The sequence below is a fragment of the Nilaparvata lugens genome, unplaced genomic scaffold (genome assembly GCF_014356525.2).
Source record: "Nilaparvata lugens isolate BPH unplaced genomic scaffold, ASM1435652v1 scaffold1335_1_2, whole genome shotgun sequence".
Taxonomy (NCBI): domain Eukaryota; kingdom Metazoa; phylum Arthropoda; class Insecta; order Hemiptera; family Delphacidae; genus Nilaparvata; species Nilaparvata lugens.
The window spans coordinates 9,268-36,439 of record NW_024090245.1 but is presented as its reverse complement, the minus strand read 5'-3'; the positions used below and the strand labels follow the sequence as shown (position 1 = coordinate 36,439).

Genomic DNA, 27,172 nt, shown 5'->3' with positions numbered 1-27,172 from the left:
CTCAGATTCAATGAAGAACTGCACGAGATCGCGGATGAGCGGCGTGTTGGGCAGGCGCTTCTTGCCGCGTTTGGTGCGCGAGGGGGCCACCACATCCTCGCACACAAACAGGCGCTCGTTCAGGAACTCGCCGGCCGCCTGAGCCACCGCCCGATGCGACGAGTACACCAACTCGTACACGTGCTCGCAGTCCTTGTCCGTCAGGATGTCGCGGTGATGCCTGCAGTCAACAACAAGTTACAATCATTTACAAAACAAGGGAGAAAATAAGACTGAAAACTTCGAGTTAGCAATCAACGAATTTTATTTACTATAAAAGTAATTACATACATTTTAATAAAATAAAATATTCTCAATTACAGAATGGCACTACCGGCAAAGAACAACTTGTGCGCCGGCAGTGACTTCAAACATGTCAAAACTATATTCGAAGTTTCAATAACATTTATGGTACTAAACAAGAGAGAACAGAAGACTAGAGACTTCGAGTTGGGATAGCCGGCCCCAAGAACTAGGAAATGACAAGGACAAAGTTCATTTTTAAATTGTTTTTCATTCGTTATGATGTCTGGAGAGACCCAATGCACAAGAACAAAATTGAAATGATATTCAAAAACATATTGATAGAGTAAAGTAGATATACAAAAAACAGTATACAAATAACTTTGATTTCCAGTGATAAAATATAAAACTTGTTTTAAATATTACGCTCAGGCAGTACCTGATTCAAGAAAATATTTTTGTATGTTGTAGACTAGACTCGGACACCTTTATGTTTTTTGATAATCTTAATTGTTTCTTTTGTTTTTTGTAAACTAATCACACTTACTGGAAAAGGTGATCAGTAATTTCCAAGTAATGCAAACTTTTTTGGTAAATGATTTTTACCTGGGAAGATAAAATTCATTTATTAATATAAGCATCGAAAAATAAAATACTGTACAAAATAAGAAAGAATTTTTAGTGAACTTGACAAGAAAAAGAGGTAGGGAATAGAAATGAAATGAGAAAGATTGAATACAAATGAATTATTAATTTCAAGGCGCATGATAAAACAAGGATAATAAATTAGATAATGAATTAAAGACCTAGGCTTCACTCCTAAAATTTATCTTGTTTACAGAATAAACAAAGTATGTCTTATGATTCCAACCAATATAAATATAATATTTTATATGTAATGCATGAATTATATGTTTGGTTATGAAGCATCTAAATTTGAAAATCTACTATGTGAGAATAATTAAGGACTGAAAAATTTTGTGAAGTGAACAAACTATTTCGGACTATGTGTAACCTTATCTAAATTTGGGAGAGGAATAGCACAAGGTTACCTTATTTTTCTCTCCCTATTATTTTGATGATGTACTTTTTGTATGAATCAATAAAGAATCTTTGTATGAATCAAAAATAATTTTATTGCCATTCAACTGATCATAGTTACAGACAACGTCATATTCTAATTCTAATTCAACACACAACAAATTCGAATTAAAATTTCTAATTCTATCTATTGGAAAGCCATATATGATTTATTTCAAAGTCGGGCGAACACAGTAGCAGACCGACGGAGATAAAATGTAGTCTACATGCAGACGTGAGCAGATAGACAGACGGAAGTTCGAAGAACGGGGGAGATTTTTTTCTCCGTCTGCCTATTGCTGTGTGCGCTCGCCTTGAAAACGATCAGAAATAATAGAAAAAGAAAACGGATTATACTAACTTGAGTATACTGATGACCAATCGAACTGCTTGCACAGCTACATCATACTCCTTATCGAGGGTCATGGCGACGATTCTGTCTTTGAATTTGCTCGTGAACAACTCTAGTTTTCCTTTCAGCTCTTCTGAAGCATACAATGGTTGCAGGGCCTGCAAAGTCAATCCCAATTTATTATCAAACAATTCATGAAATGTATCCACAGAGAATTTGACACAACTTCATGATATTTATAAACAAACCTATAATTTATGACTCAACGCATAAATAAATAAATGTATAAACATTATAATTAGATATTAAATTCGAGAATTAGAAGAGAGGAAGCTCAACAAATTTACTAATTGACCGAGCGAAGTACGGTCTAGGATTCAAGTCGACGGTTTTGCATTTCTCTTTATGTTTATATGTTGCGCATTTACGGCGAAACGCGGTCATAGATTTTCATGAAATTTGACAGGTATGTTCCTTTTTAAATTGCGCGTCGACGTATATACAAGGTTTTTGGAAATTTTGCATTTCAAGGATAATATAAAAGGAAAAGGAGCCTCCTTCATTCGTCAATATTAGAGTAAAAATCAGACTATAGAATTATTCATCATAAATCAGCTGTCGAGTGGATTATAAATTGCATGCAATGAAACATGCAATTCAATATCTCAATGTAACTTATTTGAAACAAAGCTGTTGTGTGGACTATTAATTGCATGCAGTAAGGCATGCAATTGATAACTTGAAGTAGCATAGTATTTTCTCCCGACTTTTTCTGCTTTCAACTAGGTAAGCTTTTGATGATAGTAGCATAACTTTTCACATAAAATTATTATCATTGTCGATACATCAACCCAAACAGCCATTAATCGTTTATACACCGATATCTCGCCGACACGACAGGACAGGACAGGACAGAATTTACTCTGATGGACAGTATTAGAGGAGACTGTGGTTTATAACTGCTCGAGGACTACTGTTCACAGAGCTACTAGTAAAAATAGATGTTTCTTCAGAAACTCACCATTCTCATGCACTATTTCAACCATTGAAACATATTAAAAATGTTTACTGATAGTTAATTTTCCTTCACCAAATATTCACTGTAAAAACTAGAGTACTGTAGTTATATCTTTGAACTGTGATATAGTTAAACTAAGCTTTCACTTCACAGATAAATGGATAGTAAAATTCTAAAATAAAACCAATGGAGGCCAACTTTTTCCTTTCTACCGTGGTATGAAGAGCATTTTTTCTCTCCCATTCTATAGTGAGGTCCACGTTATAATGGCAGTGGAGGAAGATAGGAAAACACCGTTGCCGATTCCCTGCCTTAAATAGAAGATAGCTGTTACCGCTATATTTGATGTCATATTAACTGTTCATCCTTGTTAAAAATATTCAATTATATTTTATTCGTTAAGAAAATATATTTTTAAAACGTGTACCCCACTAAAGAATAACAAACAATTCCATCATTTTTTAACCAAATTATTGAATTAGAATAGCACCAATTGTCAAACTTCTATGATAGTATTACAGTTGTGTTGTGAGTTAAGTGGTACTTTTCCATATGAAAACACAAATTGAAATTGCCAACCACTTTTTTATTATAAAATATGTATTATTATAATATAAAAAAGTGGTTGAAAATTTCAATTTGTGTTTTCATTCTATGATAGTCTTTTTAACTACGATTTCAAACTGTGTTGAGGCAAAATCAATGTAAATCTTTCTGGTAAACTGGAAAAGTTTATAAAACTTGAATGTAGAATGTGAAAAGTTTATAATACTGCACCTGCAAACATTTCAATCTGACTTCTCCAACTTTATCGTGGAGAGTCCAACCAATGTACTTCAGGTAGGAATCATCCAAAAAGTTCTGATGGAATTTCTTCATCCAAACGCCGATTTCAGCCATGCAGATTGCTCTTATTTCAGGAAGAGTATCTCTGAAATAAAATTAGGTAGCATAAGTATGGAGAAAATGATATTTTTCACTAATAAGGGGTGGTTAAGAATTCTAAAACTTATCAGATGAAAAGGCATTGAGAAAAACAGAAAAAAACATTTTTGGAGATTTTTTAATACTGTATTATTGAAATAGATGCCGATTGCCGAGTGACCTGGCTGGCTCAGGTCTGGTGTCAGAGATTACTACTGGTCGTACCTGTTCAATTTCAGGGCCTCTGACATGACTTAATCACTGCTTTTAGGCAGTCCAGACCGATGTCTTAACGCGTCCATCCGAAACACCTTATTATTGGTGTCCGTCAATGTTATTATTGATGAAATGTACGATTTAGCAAAGATTACAATCATAAAACCGGTAGAATACATTTTTCCAATATATTTAGACATTTTTTTAAAATATTTAGACATTTTTCTAAAATATTTAGTGAAAATAATACCTTTGGGATCTCGTATCTTGAACGGAGGCGAGTTACAAGGAGATCTAAAAAAGCTAATAAAATTATGGCAAGAATTGTTTTGGAGGTACCGTATTTGACTGCCTCTTAAATTCAATAAATGACAGTGAACGTAAAGAAAACAAAACAACGTACAACTATGAATCTTAATCTGTCAATGTTTTCTCGAGAGGTAGCATGTCATGAGAAGCACGCAAGAAAACTGTGAGACCGTTTCAGACCATTGTGAACTTTCAGGCCGTTTCAGACCGCCGTAGCGTTTTTAGGGTGATGTAGCACGTATTCCAGCGTATTAATACGCGAGTTATGAACAGTTCACACTAAAAAATATTTTTCCTCCACATACTGTCTAAAGTGCTTACTTTACTCCCTGGAACATAATACTAAAGTGTCACTTTTTCGCTCTCGGGATGAAAAAACAGAAAAACTCCCTAGAGCGTAAAATTAACTCCATTTAAATAACATGGGAAGTATCTCTATTTTAAAAACTTACATTTGAAATATGTTAGAAGGTCTAAGCTCAGATGAGGAAGCATATAGAGTAGTCATTGAACCAACTAAATTCAATACCTCAACCAGACATTTGATCAATATATGAAATATGTTTGTATGCTTAAATTATTAGAAACTTTATATCAGTATACCATAAAAATCTGGTGTGACGCACTCACACAACTTTCCTTGTCGTAATGAAAATTGATCACCTAACGCTAGTGTTCACGCGCATCTCAAGAGTCTACTATTCAAAGATCTGAGCCAGCTGGTGACAGGACAATAACGCTGGATACACACAAGATCTATTCATAGTGAATGATTTAATAGAATCAACAGTTGCCAACAGTTTGCAATTGAATAATAGCATTTTCTCAAACTTCAAGCTTATTTTCAATTTTAGGTGAAAATGTTACTGGACATTAATTGAATAGATTTTCATGCTGAATCTTTCAGTTGCCAACAGTTTGCAATTGAAATAATAACATTTTTGATTCTGTTGAATCTGATCCAAGTATCTCTCTAGATCAGAGAAGAAATGGAGAATATCACCGCTGGGTGGTCTATATTTACATGAAATAAGAAACTTTTTCTCAAACACTATTGCAGTACTCTCAAATTCCAGTTTAAGGGAGCAATCAAAGACTGAAGTCGACGATGCTATTCCTTTTCTAGCAAATATTGCCACTCCCCCTCCTCGCTAACCAGATCGATTTGAAGAATCGGACAGGGAATTAGAAGAATTTTCCATCAAGATTCTTATAATTTGATCCTATGTATGACGTTTTGAACTTTTTATGAGCGCTAAAAGTTAAAGTACATTCGTCGAGTTCAAAGCCAAATTTCAAACAGTTTAAATGCTCATAGACGTCAAACAAAGGAACAAAGGAACATATGTGTAATTGTTTATTTGTATTATTTGTGTTGTTTGTGTAATTTGTAGCCTATTATTTATGCTCTGTTGTAATTTTTCAGCTACTGACGTTGTTATAACATTGTTCAATGTTTTCGGCAATAACGATTTTGATTTTGATTCTATGAATCTTATCGGAAATATCTACCTCTTTCCAACCATATCCTTAGAAATAGATTTTGACTGATAGTTTTCTAATTATTGACGTTTTTAAAAAATACTGAAGCAACGACATATCTTGAAAACTAAGGTCGATATAATAATATTTCACTGGACATCTTTTGTTACAAATTTAATGTAGAATCTTCAATCTTCGGTTGTTTATGCAGGGATACACTGCATATTTCTTGTATGCATTGTAATATATTGAATTAAGTTGATATGCTGTATTTGTAGTTATGGAAATAAAATTGAATACAATATCAACGATTTCCATGAGTTTCTATGAGCTAATTCGAATGTATATTAGTTTGAAATTACCGGTAGCGATGTACGAAGACAGACTTAAACATGTAGGTGAGCATGTTCTTGATCTCATCCATGTTCTCTTCGAGCTCCTGTCGCTTGGCCATAAGCGACTCGAGTCTGTCGCTTGCTCGCTTGTCGCGCGCCTTCTGTCGCTCGGCCTCGTACTGGCGCTGAGTGTTGTCCAGGTTGATAGACACCACAAGGGCCACGTCCACTAGAGCTGTCATCAGCTTCATGGCTGCAACACAAGGTGAACCGTACTTTTATTTACAATTTTACAACGGAAACAAAATGTAATAAACCAGATATGCTTCCTTAACAAAAGACTCACAAGGTGTACGGTTCTACTAAGAACATTCTATTAAGTGCATCCAATGAATTTATGCGATGCGCAATTAATATCCATTATAATTATTTATTAATTTTCACAATCGCAACATAAAATAGGATAACAAGATAAAAAATCTGGTGTGGCGCACTCACACAACTTTCCTTGTCGTTATGAAAATTGATCACCTGACGCTAGTGTTCACGCCAATCTCAAGTATACTATTCAAAGATCTCAGCCAGCTGGTGACAGGACAATAAGGCTGGAGACACACAGAGTCTGCTATCTCTTCATAGTGAATGATTTAATAGAGAATCAACAGTTGCCAACAGTTTGCAATTGAAATACTAACATTTTCTCTCGAATTTCGAGCTTATTTTCAATTTTAGGTGAAAATGTTACTGAACATTAATTGTAGAGATTTTCATGCTGAATCTTTCAGTTGCCAACAGTTTGCAATTGAAATAATAACATTTTTGATTCTGTTGAATCAGTATCTCTCTAGATCAGAGAAAAAATGGAAAATATCACCGCTGGGTGGTCTATATAAACATAAAATAAGAAACTTTTTCTCAAACACTATTGCAGTACTCTCAAATTTCAGTTCAAGGGAGCAATCAAAGACTGAAGCCGAAGATGCTATTCCTTTTCTAGCAAATATTGCCACTCCCCCTCCTCGCTAACCAGATTGATTTGAGAAAGATATGAGTTGAACATTATGCAGTTGAACCGTTTCCTGCTCACAGAGCCAAGTTTCTGACAAAGAGAATCCAATTTCGGTAATGCACCTTCCTTTTGCATTGTTTCCAGTTGAAGGGTGAGTTGATTATCTTTCGAGCGAATGCTGCGAATGTTATAATGCATTATACTGATCTCATTAATGTTGGATGCTCTCCTACTTGCTTTCTGCTGACATGGTACATAAATCAAATTATTCATATTTCTGCCGTGTCTTTCGTTGGATTGAAAACTCAGGAAACTTGATTCAGCAGCATCCTCTACTACTGGAGCTTGTACACCGCTACTCAAGGAGGAGTATTGAAACCTAAAAAATCATCGTATGAACTATCTGTAACATTTAGCTCATTTTCTGCAATAGAAGGAAGAGAGGATACTGAATTTGGAAGAGACCTTCTTGAAGCATATATTGATTGGTCCAAAGACATTATTAGAGGATCAACGGGTAATAGAGCCGATGCTGGAGACACTTCATATTCATTGTTGCAGATTATTGCATCTAAATTGTCACAATTATTACAGTCGTTATAGCTGATAGATGCTTCATCATTGTCACAAGTTTCCATTAATATGGAAGACAGTGTACTATTACCGCGTTGAAAGTTCGTTTTTTTGAGTTTCATTAATTCTGCTTGTAGTTGACTCAGCTACAAATTTACACAAACACTCTCCTATCAAACGCTTTCCATTTTTATTAAAATGAAAACCTTCCTTATTAAAATGATGACTCTGCAATATTTCACTGAATTCTCCATAAAACACTGCAGATATTCCTTCATATGCCGATATTCTATTGTATATTGTTAAATTGGCAAAGTAGATACCATCATTGAGATGAGGTTTGTCAAATCTGTATTGAATCGCACAAATTAAAATGTTGGTGTTTAAGCCTGCTGATAAAACTAAATCCAATGCTTGATGTACCGTTAAATGACCTGGTTGACCATCACCGAAATCATTGCTGCCTGCTATAACCAACACATAATCTGCCTTTGTCAAGTCCTTTATGAACTGCATACCATTCATGATCACTTGCTTCAACTTCGCCCCCGGCAATGTGTAAAAAATACATTGAAATCATTGAATAAGCCACTCAGGTATTCATTCATGTCTCTGCCTTGACTATCCGCTAGTACAACAATTTTCTTTTTATTACAATTCTTAAAAGAAGTGCTAGTAAGAGCGATTTGATTTGGTGGTAACTGAGAACTCGTAGCATTCCTGTGCACCTGAGCCCGTACTTGAAAAGTACGTCCTTCAGTTGATTGTGACAAAGGTGATTCAGCATTCACTTCATCCAATACAGAAAAGCGATTTGAAGTCTAAATTTCATTTTCCCTGGTAACTCGTGAATATTTTAATGTCCTTTTTGGAGATTGGAACTTTGTTCCATACTTCTTTACTAATGTTAATTCGGACTATAACTCTGAAATTTTATTCGCCGTGAGCTGAGAATCGTTTTGCAAAAGATTTATAATAGCATCTCTTGAATCAAGCTCTTTTTTTAATTCGTCGGAATTGCTCTTCAATTTTTCTAGCTACGATTTCAGCACCTCAATCTCCTCATCAGCCTTCTTTTCATTATATTATATAGAATCATCAAGTTCACTTTTCCTGTTTCTCTTTTCTTGTGCAAGCAATCCTTGAAGCGTTTTGTTTTCCGCTGCTGAGTCGGTCAACATTCTCTCCAAATCCTCATTCACTTTAATTGAGGCGTCATATTTATTAAGAAGGGAAGTAACCTCTGGAATTAAATCAATAACGGCTTCATCTGAAAACGTTTTAGATATATTCTCCAGGACTGTACGAATTTTAACAGCAATATCAACAACTCCATCGTCTATCAACCCCTCTTTGAGATTGTAACAATTTTTCTCTATCTAAATAATTATTATCAGCTGTTTTTCCAAGGATGAATAATAATTATCCTTTTAATGTCCTTCAGCGAGTTTTCCCAAGGATGAGACCTAGTGCAGTCGAATTATCATATCATAAACCTACTTTCTTCCAAATTTCGTGGGAATCGTTAGAGCCGTTTTCGAGATCTATTATAGATCTAATATAAATCTCCGTTTTAAATCTATTATAGATCCAGTCACATACAGATATATGAACATTTAAACAACTAAACATATAAACAGAAATTGCTCGTTTAATAGTATAGGTATATCGGGGCACCGAGCTTTGCTCGTTATTTATTTATTGATAAACAGAACTCAATTCTTCAAAATGATTGGGGAAGGACTAACAGGCACAGCCCAAAACTGTTTCTTCCCCGAATTTTGATTTATATACTATAAATATTCCAAAAAGTAGGTTATGTTCCATACACTTGAATTCAGGTGAAATTTTCAACCCAAATATTTGAAAACATAACAGTTCTAATTTAGATTGTTTACATACCAAATTGAATAACAAAATAACACTCACTAATCACTCAGAACTGTAAAATAATGATTAACTTTGAATATTATGAAATATACCATCTCATGTCAACAAATCAGATTACTGTATGTTGATCGAGTTAATTAAAATTTCTAGATTTCTCGCGAGATACGGTAAGCTAATTGATTACACAGCTGATCTCCCACACAGGCACACGCATCTTCTGTTATCGACAGACGACGAAATCATCATCTGTTTTTCCAAGAATGAATTATCCTTTTCATGTCCTTCAGCGAGTTTTCCCAGGGATGAGACCTAGTGCAATCGAATTCTGATATCATAAACCTACTATATTCCAAATTTAGTGGAAATCGTTAGAGCCCTTTTCGAGATCCGTTGAACATAAATAACCATATAGCCAGACAACCATATAGCCAGATAACCATATATAAAAATATAAACAGATATACAGAAATATCTGTTCTATTTTTGGTTTCGAAACAAATGTACCTCAAAATAGGTACATTATTAAAAATTAGAAAATGAACAAAAATTGACGATGAAACAAAATAGAAAATTCAGATAGAAACTCACCAGCTAGAGTTGCAGTGTGCCTGAATGCACGCACTTGTGAGTCGGAAAGTCCAGTGAGGAGTGATATAACATTGTCCATCAAGTATTGATCGTAGATGATGGAGTACTGGCACTGCTTCACTAGTAGAGCGACAAAATCACAGAAATTCTGTCTGAACTTCTTCCATTGTTGCCCGGTCATTATTAATGGGTATTCACCACTTTCCTGCACATCAAACAAATATTTAGAACATAATAATTTACTATAGTGAGGGCACGTTATAATGGCAGTGGAGAAAGATGGCAGAACAACGTTTCCGATCCTCTGTCTTTTCAATGTCTTCTATAGACGGTAGCTGATACAGGTTTATTGATGTAATATTAAATGTACATACTCGTTTAAAATAATCAATTATCCTATTATTGACCGAGCGAAGTGAGGTCTAAGATTCAAGTCGACGGTTTGGCATTTCTCTTAATGTTTAAATGTTTCTATGTTGCGCATTTACGGCGAAACGCGGTAATAGATTTTCATGAAATTTGACAGGTATGTTCCTTTTTAAGTTGCGCGTCGACGTATATACAAGGTTTTTGGAAATTTTGCATTTCAAGGATAATATAAAACGAAAAAGGAGCCTCCTTCGTACGCCAATATTAGGGTAAAAATCATACTATAGAATTATTCATCATAAATCAGCTGTCAAGTGATTACACAGATGTGTGGAGAAGCCAGTCTATTACTGTATTTGTATAAGGTTTATAGTTTCAATCAAAGACCTTGAAGAGGTATGCAGCTGCGTTTACACAAAAGTTTTAACAAAAATGTTGATAATTTTATCCTTATAGATTCTATTAGATTGAACGGAAGTTGACAAACACATATGTTCATCATGTGTATGAAAAGTTATGTTAAATCTAATAGAATCTATAAGGATAGAGTTATTCAAATTTTGTTAATAACTTTGGTCTAAACGCAGCTTTAAGGTCTTTGGTTTCAATGTTTTGTTTTGCAGTCATGGTATTATTATGCTGATTTAATAGGTGATTAAAAATAAACAAATAAACTTAATAATGCTGAAGAAATTATAATTTTTTAGATTGTAAAAAATCAATTTTCATCACATAGAAAGATTATCACGAAACTGGATGAATTATATAATATGGAATACAGATTCAAACGTGAACTGAGTTTGTTAACATTTAAAACAGGTCACATCAGTTACTTGTGGATAAGAATACTGCGTGATGTCTACTGTTCACAGAGCTACTAGTATTAAGCGAGCAATTTCTGTATTGGTTAGAGCTATATATCTGGTTATTTTTATATCTGGTTATTTTTATATCTGGTTATTTTTATATCTGGTTATTTTTATATCTGGCTATTTTTATATCTGGTTATTTATGTTTAACGGATCTCGAAAACGGCTCTAACGATTTTCACAAAATTTGGAACATAGTAAGTTTATGATATAAAGATTCGATTGCTCTAGGTCTCATCCTTGGGAAAACTCGCTGAACGACATTAAAAGGATAATTCATCCTTGGCTGAAACAGCTGTGGATGGTAAAAAAGTGAGTGTGTGAAAAATCAAAATATCGCATCCCCGAAATTCATAAGATGACGTATAGCCAGCTGTGAAATATAAACACGATCATTGTAGAGAATTGTGTTCTGTTTATCAATAAATAAAAATAACGAGCGAAGCTCGGTGCCCCGATATTATTTTATTAAGCAGGAAATTATATTTTTCAATAATCTTCATAATTGAATTAAAATATTTTGTTAATTAATTATTAATTGTTAAAAGACGATCTGACAACAGAGCAAAGCAAGAAATAGATAGCGCTACCCGCTTTGTTGAATGATAGACAAGGATAGTAATGCAATTGCTAATCAAACACTGCCATTATAAAGTGGACCTCACTATAGCATTTCATTACCACAAATGATAAAAGTTGCATTTGAAACTTGTTCGTCAGCTCCAATTTAGGCCCAGGCCACATGGGGGGGGGTTTCAAGAATTTTTTTTCAGGTGAAAACCCAAACAGCCAATCGGAGGGCATCTTGCCCTACCGACTCCGTCTGATCGTTTAAATGCGTAACGCTTGGTCTGGCTCTTGAGGTGTGATCAAATTGGAGGCTTATATGTGCAAGTACACGTCAGATTATGTATGAGCCGGAAAACAAAAATCTGGCAAGTGCCATTGAAACACGTTGTGACTTGCAGGTAGGTACTCACACTGAACACAACTAGCATGTGCAAGCTTTCAGTTTAAGTTTTTCTATTGCTCTTTCCATAGGTTTCGCATCTGCGCGCTTAATCAAGCACAACCAAGCGAGCACTTGCACATACACGCATTCAATGTGATCACACCCGTAGAACTTAATAATTGAAGTTACAAGCATTTCATTATGCCAAGTGGAAACAGTCACATTTGAAACTTATTCGTCAGCTCAAATTGATCTTGATGAGATCAATTTCCTTTGGAACATAAACTACCTATACCATGGGATATCTTCTTATGCTATCTTTCCTCTATGCTTTTATTCAATCGATAATATTCATACTCTAGGGTAAGGATAGGCAAGACTGTTGGAAGACGTTTTCATGTAAAGTATGGGGTAAGAAAGGGAGAGGCATTATTGTTTAATTTGGCTCTACACGAGGCTGTCAAGGATATTGCACATGGAAATACTGTCGTGAATCGATTGTGGCAGATGTGTGGATACGAAGATATCTGGTCATAATAGCAAGAACTGTGCCAGCACTGAGAGAAGCCTTCACGTTATTGGTAAACAATGGTGAGCCAATGGGGCTGAAGATAAATGAGGCCAAAACAAAGTATTTACGAGTGTCACCAGCAGTGGGTAGATGGTGTGCTAGGAACATGAAAAATTGGGCACTACACATTTCAGCAGGTGGACTACTTTGTATACATAGGAACGCTTGTGGAGAGTAGTGAGAGAGTCACAGCTGAGATAAGTTATTGAATCATGGCAGGTAACAGGTCGTTCTATGCTAGTATAAAATCTCGAATGCTAGTATATAAGTCTCGAATGTTGTCCAGAGCTACAAAGATGAAATTATACAAGGCATTAGCCAGATCTGTAGTATGTTATGGCTCTGAGACTTGGGTACTCACTGCTGGGGACATAGAAAGACTTTGTATCTTTGAAAGTAAGTTTATTAGGAGGATAGTGGGCCCTGTTTGCGAAAATGGAATTTGCGGATGGAGAAAAAATAGCAAAATCGAGCGCTTCCTGGGGAGTGAAGACATCGTCCGATTTATTAAAGCTGGCATGATTAGGTGGATGGGGCACTTGGTGAGAATGAGTGATGACAGATGATATAGAGCAGGATTTGAGAACGCTTTCAAATCGCAAATGGAAAATAGAATAGAATATAGAATAGAATGACTTCTTTATTAATTTGTTGACGTGGCGGGCAGTGAATCGGGAGAGATGGAAAGGCTTTGTGAGGGAGGCCAAGGGTTGTAGCGACCTGAAGAGCTGAGGAGTAAGTAAGTAAGTTTATTCAATCGACCAAATATACCAACCTCGTCAAACTCCTCAGTCATTTTGCGAATAATGGCGGCATGCTCCATGCTGGCAGCCATCTGAGACGTGATCTTGCCCTTGCAGCCTGACGCGTTGATGAAGAATTGCATCAGGCCAAGCAAAGCAGTGTCGCGGTTCACTTTGTAAGCCTCGATCCAATCATCCACAACAATCTACAAAACAAATTTACATTGAGAAGTTCAGGTAATCGACATTATTCTGCAAAATTCCGCTATAAATTCCATAAAACTGGTATAAAAAACTCAAAATCACTCTGCATTCTATCACTCAAAATCACTATGAATTCTATAAAACTAGTGGACGTTATTCAAGTGCAAAACACGTTGATTTACATTGATAAGAAAGGAGTAGGGGTAGGTAAACAGCATTATTCAGTAAAATAAAGCTATAGATCCTATAGATCTAGTAGGAGATTATTTACGTGCAAAACACATTGATTTACATTGAGCAGAAGGACAGGTAATTAACATAATTCAGCATCATTCAACTATAAATCCCATACAACTAGTAAGAAGGTATTTATGTGCAAAACACATTGATTTACATTGAGAAGAAGGAAAGCCGGAAAGGTAATCAACATAATTTAACTAAATATATCCCATAAAACTATAAATCTATAAATCATAAAACCATAAATAGGGAAGTTATTTATGTGAAAAACACATTGATTTACATTGTAAAGAGAGGGGTAGGGTTAGGTAAACAGTAAGCAGGTAAAAACTATATCCCATAAAACTAGTAGGGAGTTATTTATGTGCAAAACACATTGATTTACATTGAAAAGAGAGGGGTAGGGGCAGTTAAACAGCATTATTTAGCAAGATTCAGCTACAAATTCCATAAAACTAGTAGGAAGTTAACTATGTGCAAACCACATTAATTAGTTTTAGTTTTATTCTAAGTAATTGACACGCGCTGCTGGATAGACTGTGTCAAGGGTTTATAAAACATGTCATACGAAAGTTTCAAAATGTTATCTCACTATCAAGAAATTCACTCAGTCTATAAAATGGATGCTCCACCAAGAAAGATTTCAAAACTGCTCGGAATTGTCTATCACTTCCACTATCCTTGGCCCACTCTGGCAGCTTATTTAACATTTTTAATGCAATGAAAGGATAACACCTCTGAGTCCTTGCTAAACGGCATCTTGGCATGTTGATAAGAGGAGTCTGACGGGTTCCATAGCCTTGTATCTCACCACGAGAATCAGCACTCCTAGCTCTGTCTCTGATGCGAACCACACTTTCAACAATGTACTGATTTACAACAGCAATCATTTTCAACTTCTTCAAGAGTGGTCTGCAATAAGCCATGTGGTCTCTGCCCGTCAGCGGTCGAACAGCCTTTTTCTGCAGAAGCAGCACACATTAAGGCTGTGCAAAGGCTAAGAATAAACTTTCTACTCTTGATATGTTTCAAAGATTTATCATCAAGCTATTAAAATGAAAAAGTTTTCTCAGGAAAACATTTTTTTCTGATCATTACTTTTTGAGATATGAGCGCCTAAAGTTTAAATTTTTGGGATAGAACATTTCAAATTCGGTAAGAGATAAATCCATGAGATTCAGAGGATAGATTCTTCATGGTATTGTTGATCTAATAAAACAAAAGAACTAATAAAAATATCAATTTTTGATAAAGTTATTCAATATACCGAAAATAACTCAACTGAAAGTTATTTTTGGTCATTTTTAGTAAATTGAATAACTTTATGAAAAATTGATATTTTCAGAATTTTTTTTTCATTAGATCAACAATACCATGAAGAATCTATCCTCTAAATCTCATGGATCTTACCGAATTTGAAATGTTCTGTCCCAAAAATGTAAACTTTAGGCGCTCATATATCAAAAAGTAATGATCGAAAAAAAATGTTTTCCTAAGAAAACTTTTTCATTTTGATAACTTAATGATATACAAATCGAAAAACTTTGAAAAATATCACGAGTAGAAAGTTTATTTTCAGCCTTTGCACAGCCTTAAACCCCGTATGTAACACATTATGATAAATAAACCATATCTACAAATAAACGTGGTTTAGCGTTTAACGTAGTGTTAGCATATGGCCCTTATTGATATTTTATAAACCTGTAATTTGTTTTGTGAAACTATTCAATTCAGTTGAGTGTGACTGAATAAGTATTTTGATTCAATTCAATTGAAGGCTGGAGCGCTTACCTGCAAAGAAATCTTGCCTGTTTTGATGCATTGATAAAGGCAAGCATCATCTTCAGACAAACTTTCAGCGAAGTTTTTGCGCATGTAGGGTCTTCTCTTCTGCTTCTCTTCGACGGCGATCTTCTTGTTTGGAACCGAGGACTGGACTGGAATGGGCTGTGGTGTCGGCTGATTACCAGCGTTCAAATCTACGAGGAAAATAATTGAAATAATTTTCAAATAGTTGAATAATAATTTTAGATTGATGAGAGCAACAAACTGTACATTTATTTTTTTCAATCGATATAGCATAACATGATAACCAAGCATTTTCGGACCCATGTTAATTAGAACTTTTTTCTTCTTTTGATGAGAGGAATCACGCCCTGACTTATGGGCACCTTTTTTCAGAACACCCTGTATAAATGATGCCATATGTTTCACTATAATATAATCTCTAATTGCTCACTCAAAGAATTGCGTGCCAAAAACGATGTTACAAAATTTCAAAACAAGTATATCAGCAAGATAATTTGGTCATTTTTCAATTGTATCTTGGTTGGATGCCAATATTCACTGAGATAATAGAAAGGCTGATTCCTCAGCCATCTACTAACAACTAATTTAAAACGTGTCTGGCAGATTACGAACCCATAGTGGAAGTTTATTGAATATCATGTATCACTGATAGTAATGACTCTTATGTGTCTTTGAGAATCTTATGTGAGGAATAGGAAGATCAAACTTTCTTCTTGTGTTATGGGAATGCCCTATGTTGTTGAACTTGTGCAGATTACTTTTTACTTCAATTAAATTATTATAAATGTATAAAGTTGGCACTGTCATTATTTGATATTTAACAAAACTTACTCTGCAAGATTCTCTTTGTTGCAGGCCATCGATTATTCTAACCACTCTTTTTTACTTTCCTTGACCTATTACCATAGGTAAGAAAAGTATTACTTTCCAAAAAAATTAAGGTACCCTAATTTCAAGTTTTCTATACGTTTCAAGGTCGACAGAGTCCAAGAACATGATTTTTGTGTGTTGGTCTGTGTGTGTGTGTGTGTGTGTGTGTGTGTGTGTGTGTGTGTGGTGTGTGTGTGTGTGGTGTGTGTGTGTGGTGTGTGTGTGTGTGTGTGTGTGTGTGTGTGTGTGTGTGTGTGTGTGTGTGTGTGTGTGTGTGTGTGTGTGTGTGTTTGTATGTATGTTTGTGAACACGATAACTTCATTCCTAATTAACCGATTGACTTGGAATTTTAGACTTAAGGTCCTTAAACCATGAGGATCCGACAATAATAAATTCAATAAAATTCAATTCAAGGTGGCAGATAATTACTAAAAAACCATGTTTTTCACGGTTTTCTCGAAAACTGCTCTAACGATTTTCTTCAAATCTATATCATGGATAGCTATTTATAAGCCCTATCAGTCTCATCAGTCTCATTTCTGGGAAAATTGCAGGAGCTCCGTAATATTCTTGAGCAAACTGGTGGATGATTACTAAAAACCAATGTTTTTCACGATTTTCTCAAAAATGACTTGACACATTTTTTTCAAATTCATACCCTGTATAGTTATTTATCAGCTCTATGAACTGGCATGAGTCTCCTTTCTGGGAAACTAATGGGGGGTCCACCAAATCCTTTAGAAATGGAATTTGTAACCTCCTTCTCGTGCATGAAGTAGGTAGGTAGAGCAATTCATAAAAAGAACACATAGTCGAGATATTTCATGTGTAGAACAGCTGTTTTGACGACTTTTAAAACATCATCGAATTTCACAATTTACACAAAGGAAAAAGTACTCTGAAAACAATTATACATATACACATATACAGTAATAAAATATGTTGCCGCCAATCGTCATTATGTTATTCCCCTAAATTATTCTCGTTTAAGAATGAGGCTTACAGTTCAATGAGCAAGGAGAGTTGTGTGAGTGTACCACACCAGATTTTTGAAGAATAAGTATCTTCGTGGCAGTATTCTGAGACATTGTAAATTATTGGATAAATGAATGACTATTGATGAATGAATGAATAATATCGGGGACCGAGCTGAGTATTTTCATGGACATGTTATTATATGTTATAAAAATTTGGTAACAGAATAGTTTTGGGCTATGCCCTATGCCTGTTGTTCTTTCCCCATCATATTCATATGATTCGTAATAATTGTATCAATATTATTACTAAACCAAATAAAAAAATCATATATCATCCACATATCCACATTATTACATAGGATCCATGTAAATGTATTTTTCAAAGTCCATAGACTATATAATATAGTCCACGGCACTAAAATACTCCTATGGAAATTGGAATAGATGAGCGCAACGTTGCCAAATAGGAGTTGACCAACGTTGTCCACAGCTGATTATTTATTTAATATGTGAATATTATCTATTTAAAAGATAAATATCGGGGACCGAGCTTCGCTCTGGATTACAAAAGCATAAAAAATGTATTACGAAAGAAGAAATTATAATAACATTCATACAGAAATGTTCTATCTAATCACAGTAAATTGAGATTAATTCCCAGAGGAATGCAAAAATTTCCCTCACAAAGGCCCAGTTGCACAAAAGCCGGTTAAATTTTTATCTGATTAACTTCACGTGAACCAAATGAGAGAAGACCATTTCAAAAATATGGATCCACTGGATATTAGTCAGGATTGAAAATAGCCCGGCTTTTTTGCAACCGGCACTAAGTACCTGATTGAATGATTACAAAAGTTCAACAGCTGAGTCATAATTTTGACACAGTCCCACATACATGAACTCGCTCACTCACTTCCATCACCAACAGACGACGAAATAATTATTATCAGCTGTTTTTCCAAGGATGAATAATAATTATCCTTTTAATGTCCTTCAGCGAGTTTTCCCAGGGATGAGACCTAGTCCAATCGAATCATTATATTATAAACCTACTATGTTCTGAATTTCGTGAGAATCGTTAGAGCCGTTTTCGAGATCCGGTGAAATACAAACATATAAACATCTTAACATCCAAACAGCTAAACATCTAGAAATATGAACATATAAACAGAAGGTGCTCGTTTAATAGTATAGGATTGATGATGCACTTACTTCTGAGACGAGCTCTTGTCATGCGACCGCGCATGTTGGCAGGAGTCATTGGCTGTTCGTAATTGGCAACCGGTTCAAAGCTGGACTGCTGTTGGTCATACTGCATGTGCTGTTGTTGTGGCTCATACAGCTGTTGTTGCTGTTCGTACGGATTCTGGATCACTGATTCGTACTGATCGTTGCCGTAGATTTCACTGCGCAAAAATAACATCACTATTACCCACATAGTATTCACTCTCTAGTCTTACAAGTATCATCGTATTCTATGTAGTTCAAAATCAAATCAAATTTATTTTGTCAAATTGAAAACAATACAATGAAGACTATGAATCATAAAAATAATAGACAAACAATAAATACATAATAAGATTCCAATAACACATAAACTCTTAAATTAAAAATAACTTGTTTTCTATCTGACAAAGTCAGCAAAACCTAGGTTTGTGCGCTGGCATAGGTACATAGTACTACATTGATAGAGTTTGTAAGGGAAAATGTAAAACACTTTTATGTTCACAAAAATGTTAGATGAATGTTAGAGGGTGGAAGGAGAAGGAGAAGGAGAAGGAGAAGGAGAAGGAGAAGGAGAAGGAGAAGAAGAAGAAGAAGAAGAAGAAGAAGAGAAGAAGAAGAAGAAGAAGAAGAAGAAGAAGAAGAAGAAGAAGAAGAAGAAGAAGGGAAGAGAAAGAAGGATGAAAGGCGAAAGGAAAAAGAGAAAGAAACGAAAAATTGAAAAGTATATATAGGTACAGAGACCATCCCCAATATTAACACAACATATTCCTCAAGTTTCATGCCGTTTTGTCCAGTAGTTTTAGAGTCTACAGGAACAAACAACTAACACACAAAACACATTCATTTTTATAAATAGAGTACCTATATGTAACCTATATAGGATTTCCTGCCAAATCTCATCGTTTTCTATCAACGTGTTTGGCCGTAATCGCGTTAACAAGACAGACAAAAGCAAATCGAGTTGATACATAGTCTCACTACGTTCGGTCCTTATAGATAATCAACATTGATATAGATCTATATAAGAATATAACTACTATAGAAGACGGCGCAAAAAGAAAAAATGGTAACTTGCTTAAGCTTTCTATAATTCCCACTGACGTTTATTTTAATGCCACATGTTGGCCCAGTCACTGACATGCTGGTAGCTTGGCCACGTTGGTCTTGCCATCCACACTGCAATGTGACCATTGTGGATGCTCGACAAAACTCGGAGTGATGGCCCGAAGGCCAATGAAGGCGTCACACTCTTGCACTCGTCGAATTTGTACGCATTGACGAAAGTGTGGATGCGGCATAACTTGAATCTCAATATAGTTGACAGTACCGTTCAAATTATTTGAAACTAGCAGATAATTCGTGCTCCGCCAGGGTCAAACAATTAAACCTTGACAAACTGAAAACTTGACCTACTGAAATCTTGAAGCATTTAAAATAGGTCTATAAACATCCTCGGTAAATTAAGAAACTATATGCAAAATTTCAAACCAATCAGTTCAGTAGTTCAGACGTGATAATGCGTCATTCGTGAATTTCCTATCTCCTACATGTATAAGCCGATTCTTTTCTTTATTAAAATTATAGATGAGCTTTTTCGTGATCTTCAAACTAATAAGTGTACCTCTTTACTTTAACTTACTTTTTCCATAAATGTGTCATCTTTGAAATAGAGGAAAGAATTGGCTTATTCATGAACGGGATTAGAAATTCATAGATGACGCATCATCACGTCTGAACTACTCATTCATGTACGGGATTAGAAATTCATAAATCACGCATCATCACGTCTGAACTACAGGACTGAATAACTTTAAAATTTCGCATATTATAGATTCTTAATTTACCGAGAATGATTGTAGGCCTATTTCAAATTCAAGATTTCAGTAAGTCACTTTTTGTGAAGTTGATATTGTGGTAATTATTCATATTAAATGGAAAAGACTGAGAAATTGTCAAAAAACCACATATTTATTGATACTTAGAAAGACCGGTTAGTTAGAAAGATAGGTTAGTTAGAAAGAATACTTAGAAAGATCGGTTAATAACCGAAACCAGCCTTTCTAAGTACCAATAAATCTGTGGTTTTTTGACAATTTCTTAGTATTTTTCATTTAATATTTCAGTAAGTCAAGTTTCCGGGTTGTCAAGTTTAAAATTAGACCCGTGCAGGGCACGGGTTTACGTTTTCAGATCGTTTTTCAACAATATAATTAATTAACCAGACCCGTTCAGAGCTCGGGTTTACCTGCTAGTATTTCATAAATTTAAATTTCCGAGTCCAGTATAATCTAGTCTAGGCAGAACCAACACATAAAAATTCACAATCTTTCAAATTACTTACCCGCTAGTGTTCATAGGCGTGGATGGCTGGTTTGTGTAGGGAGTGTACGGTGTGTAAGGCTCCTGAGAATCGGCAGCACTGCCGTCCATTGGAGTCATAGGACTGCTGGTGTCATATTCAGGAGGCGGAGGCTCATCCATACGAATTCTCTTTCCAATGCTTCGCTGCATTTTGAAATCTTTTTCTGCAACAACCAAACAATAATCTTTATAAATAAAATCGAGGCTCAAATTTTGACATTCAATACATATTTTATGTGTGCACCGAATTTGATGATTTTTTTAGCTGTGTTTGTTATGTTCAGGAGCAGGTTTATGCCTATAAAATTTATGATCCGACTTCAGGACTCTTTCCTACGGTACTTCAAAGTTTACATGTAATCCTTATTAGAGAAGATTTGTGAGCTGGCCACGCGCAGAAATAAAAATCAGCTGTTATAATCATTGCATCATCCAACAGCCGTCGGTATATCTGTTTTTCTATTTTCTTTCTATTTTCTACAAAATTCTAATTCTAATAATAATTCCGCGATACAAACGACGCCCAAACTTGGGTCGTAGAACTCGAAATGCTGTAAATTTAGAATATGCACGGAAAAATCAGCAGCAAGGAGATACCATTCAATTTCTCAGCAAGCTGCATTCAACTATATCTAAAAATACAAACTGCTGCACAACTAACTAAGCACATAGGAAGTCCATAATATTGATATATAAATGTAAATACTGATTGTTGGATAATTCTCATAAAAATATAGTGCATCAGATTAAGCTAAGGCTAAGCACACCTGAGGAGGCGCGGCTTGGTGATATAAAGGGTTGATGTTATGGAGATTGCCTTATCACACCGTTCCAAGCCATGCACGATTCAGTGTGTATGAATTCTTCCATTCAAGCCAATAAGCAAGAAGCACCTGGATGCAAAATGCCGCATCGCGCCTCCTCAGGTGTGCATCCAGCTAAAGTCTGCCATGAGATGCATTAACTATTTGGCGGTACAAAGTTCGAAGCTAGTTAAATATAATAATAATTAAATCTACAGGATAAGCTGAGATACTTAGTTTCTTAAATACTTAGTTGTGAGATACTTAGTTGAGATGTTTGTTGTGAGATAGTTGTGAGATACTTAGTTGAGATACTTAGTTGATACTTATTTCTGAGATACTTAGTTGAGATAAGCTGAGTTTCTTACTTTTAGTTTAGTTTTTTGTAGACTTATAATGAGATCCACGTTATAACGGCAGTATTTAACATTGGAGTTGCTATCATTCGACAAAACAGATCTTTTCTACCTCTACAACGTTGCCAGATCGTTTTTCAACAATGTAGAAAATATAATTAATTAACAAGATATTTTATCTCAATTATGAAAATTTATCATTAAAAATACATGTTCTTGACGAATACATACATTTTATGAATGTCTGAATAAAGATGATTGATTGATGAATTGATTATCAATTTCAACAAGAATGAACAGTTGATATAGGCTACCGGTTATAAGTCACACACAACGGTATCAGCTATCCTCTATTGGAGGCAGTGGCAAGGCAGAGAATCGGCAACGCTTTTCTTTTATCTTTCTCTACTGCCATTATAACGTGGATCCCACTATAGTAGTTGGCGACTAGTGATGTAGAATACTCAAGGAAAATGCTCTAAGTTCATCACCCAAAGGTACTAATTTTTTATAGAATTCTCTCACCGCTATTGTATCAATAATTGTCCCAAATTTCGAACTATCTACTGACTCTACAGCACTGCATAGTCTATAGTCAAGAGTCAGGACCAAGCCACACGAGGTATTTTATCCAGACGAGTCGGCAGCGCAGGAAGTTCTCCAATTGGTCGATTTACGAACGCTTACCCAAGCAACTGGTAATCAGCCAATCGGAGAGCGTTCTGCCTTGCCGACTCGTCTGAAAACGCCTGAAGAAACGCTTCGTATGCCTTGGTCCTAACTGAACGTCATCGACGGTCTGGCTTTCTCTAGTCGGGAATCGTGATGATATATTTTAAAATACTTCTTTTTCCTGACTTTTATTAACTTGAATCAAGTCAAAGTTTTGATAAAAGTTTGACTAAATTAACACTAGATAAGGAGGTTCGCTACTCCGATATCCTGTGCATAGGCTGACATTGGTTGAGAAGGCGCCATTCTATTCGGGTATGAAGATTTTAAACTATTTACCCAAAGCCCTGAAGGAAAAATTGCTCATTGAGGCTTGTCCTTACTCACTTGTTGACTGTTTTGAGTTGTTTTGTTGAGAAAGTGTTGGCTAGGAAGTGGGCTCTCAAAACATTGTTTCTTTTGAATGTAAGATTATAAAATGTTGACGTTTCACATGCTTTGCGAGCTCTGCTCGATTATACAGCTTCATGCGACAAAAATTTAACTAAACTAGTATGCCATTTTATGTTGTTGGGTTCGCAATCTATGAAAATGTGTATAAGAAATAGTAAGCTTACGGGTTTGCTATGCATAACAGAAAAAATACATAGCGGCCACATTGATTATTTTTAACAATTCTTATTCACTTCCCTTGCCCTATTACCATGGGTAAGAAAAGTATTGCTTTCCAAAGAAATTAAGGTACCCTAATTTCAAGTTTTCTATACGTTTCAAGGTCCCCTGAGTCCAAAAACAAGATTTTTGGGTGTTGGTCTGTGTGTGTATGTCTGTGAACACGATAACTCCATTCCTAATTAACCGATTGACTTGAATTTCAAACTTAAGGTCCTTATACCATGAGGATCCGACAATAAGAAATTCAATAAAATTCAATTCAAGATGGCGGAAAAAATGGAGGATGATTACTAAAAACCATGTTTTTCACGGTTTTCTCGAAAACGTTTCTAACGATTTTCTTCAAATTTATACCATGGATTCATAAGCCCAATCGACTGACATGAGTATCATTCTGGGAAAATTGCAGGAGCTCCGTAATATTCTTGAGAAAAATGGCGGATAATTACTAAAAACCATGTTTTTCACGATTTTCTCAAAAATGACGACCGATTTTTTTCAAATTCATACCCTGTATAGTTATTTATCAGCTCTATTAACTAGCCATTACACCCCATCCTTGAGAAATGGACTTTGTAACCTCCTCGTGCATGAGGTAGGTAGGTAGAGCAGTCCATAAAAAGAACACATAGTCGAGGTATTTCATCTGTATAACTTTTAAAAAATATCGAATTTCACAATTTACACAAAGGAAAAAGTACTCTGAAACAATGTATATACACATATACAGTAGTCTGATCGTAGTTTCAAATATGTTGCTGCCAATCGTCATTATGTTATTCCCCTAAATATTCTCCTTTAAGAATGGGGCTTACGGTTCAATGAGCAAGGAAAGTTGTGTGAGTGCGCCACACCAGATTTTTTACTTTTTCAACATGTGAAGACTACTTTCAGACAACCATCAGCTCATTCTTCACAATGGCGACATATAGTTGAAAACGATATTGTAATTTCAACAGACTTGTTTACTTTGAACTGGTTTTCTGCGAAACTCTTCCTCTTCAATGAAGGTGAAACGCAGTCAATCATATTCAGAAATGGGGATGGTATGATTTTGCGCCGGTGAAACTGCCTTGGTTTGTTCTGGAGAGGAAGCTGTCTTGGGCTGACCACATTGAGGCTGTCTGTTGAAGACTGAGAAGGGTGGTTTTCCTGCTCAAGAAATTGAAATCCTGTGTTCCTGCATCCTGAATTAAACTTTTTTCCATAGCATAATTTTGTATGGCCTCACGCTTTGGGGTGGAGCCACAGATGTGTGGCGAGTGTTGCTCATTCAGAAGAGGGCCCTGAGGATCCTTTGGGGTGCTGAGAGATTTTTCCACTGTCGTCCCCTCTTTGTGAGAGAGAAGATCCCCAGTCTTCTCCCTGTAACCGGGAACCTTATAAACTTAACATGAAATAACTAGACCTTGGCTAATCTTTCTGCACGCATAACCAAAACCCATAACTTAACCTTTCCGCGCTCACAACTCTAACCTACCCTAACCACGCTTTGCATCCGATGCTTATTCAAAAAAGTGGTTGAGGTGGTGTAGTTTCGTTCTAACTGAAATATAGACATGATCACTCACTTCAGGAATTTAGCCTATCCGGGAAAAGGGTTTTCTACTTCCATAATATCTTTGAATTGTCACTCGCACTCAACGGCGTTCATGTGAGTCTGGGTTTTGAGATCGATTTAAAAATTTTTATGAAAATATCTATGATCTCATCACCGTCACTTGATTTTTTTTCATCTCTATTCGCTAAAATTTACTAATTCACGGTTTCAACATTGTATCAACTAACCTGCTTGGAAGAAACAGGGTGATGGTTGAGTCTAGTAGCAAAATACTCAATGAATTACCTTCCTCTTCACCAATACCAGCAATGCCGGATGGGTTGCGTCAAGAGTTTAAAATATATAGCTTTTCACAATTTTCACATTTTCAACTAGATGGCAGTACACGTAAAACCTACTGCACCAACAAAGATACTCAGCTACTCACTGCTCTTACTGCCAAATTCTCATCTTGTTTGCTGCTTTGCTCGTTTTGACTTTGTCTGCTGAAAGGAGAATAGTTCGCCAGCACTCTAATGTGGCCGTTATGAATAAATATCACTGCTTTTTCACCCAAATATTAATTAATATGTACTAAAAAATGATTAAGAATTTCGACTATAATACAGTAAACAACGGCTAAGCTCTAGCCGGTGTGCTCCCCCTGTTATCTCAGTTATTATTGCAGATATCGACTCAATTTTTTTTTTAAATTGGTATAAAAATATGCTAGCGCGCTTTATTTTGTCTTCCTCTTTCATTTAAAAAAAAATTGAGTCGATATCTGCAATAATAACTGAGATAACAGGGGGAGCACACCGGCTAGAGCTTAGCCTAAACAACACCGAACTTAGTATTTATTAGGCCTACAGTGTTCATTATTATAGGTAAGCATAATAACATTTAGCTCACCTCAATTCAAAAATTATATTAAGTATGACTTATTCCTGAAATTTCAATCTAGAGAATCAGAAATTATGCAACAGATGAAATATTTAAAAAATTAAGTATAAAATAGGTTATTGGAGAAAATCTAAATTTCACTTTACACATAACCTAATCAATAATGAAAATGCCGCCAAAACAAAGGAACACATCTTTTGAAAATAAAAAGTAGCCAGACAATCAATCTTGAGATTATTGACTATTTATTTCATACAAATTATTAAAACATTCACAAACTTACCTATATTTGATTATGCTTTAATAGAGAACACTCATCTCAAATAAAACTTGTCCTGCATAAAAGTAACTGCATCGACAATTCTAACATTTTTAAATGTTGTACGATTAAAAAAAACTTATTTATTCCACATTTGTAAATTATTTGCCAGCGATTCTAAATTGTCTATGTTTTAACGACGGATCAAAAGACCAACCAAACACAGTAAATCAGTAAGTTTACCCAAAACCAAAAATTGACAAGTGCGAGTGAGAAGTGTCAAGAAAAGAGTAGGGGAACCACAAAAATCACTCTCTGTCTCAGTCAGTATCGTATTCCGCATGCGCTAGTAACGTTTTTTCCGTTCCATTCAGTCAGTTCTTTGTGATGATGGTTACCGAGCACTGTGACTGGAGCCAATCGTCTCCAAATAATATTTGATATAATATTATTACTATCCAATGATGATTTATCATAAAATTCAATATGATAATCAATATACCATTATTATCTGATTCAATAAAATAGAGAGTACATTTTAATAATATAATTCACGGTTGTTATTTAACCGATGTTAAAAAACACTATAACTAAGGGAGCATATTGCCATTACAAAGCAAAACCTAAACTACCCCCTATAACCTACACTTTCAAATCAAAAACATTGATAGACAATGAATACCCTTGTAGCATTTATTGCAATTTCAAAGAAA

General features: G+C 35.3%; 1 protein-coding gene across 1 annotated transcript; it reads right to left on the bottom strand.

Annotated features, from left to right (window-relative positions):
- On the bottom strand, positions 1–26,684 carry LOC111044909 (cohesin subunit SA-2; the record flags this gene model as incomplete). Its single annotated transcript, XM_039443792.1, is given in 10 exon segments — positions 1–220; positions 1,724–1,872; positions 3,510–3,663; positions 6,026–6,251; positions 10,059–10,263; positions 13,595–13,768; positions 15,798–15,985; positions 18,876–19,069; positions 21,232–21,415; positions 26,484–26,684. Coding segments are annotated over 9 exon segments (1,680 nt in total), but the record flags the coding sequence as incomplete, so codon positions are not given.
- Between the last annotated feature and the right edge of the window lie 488 nt (positions 26,685–27,172).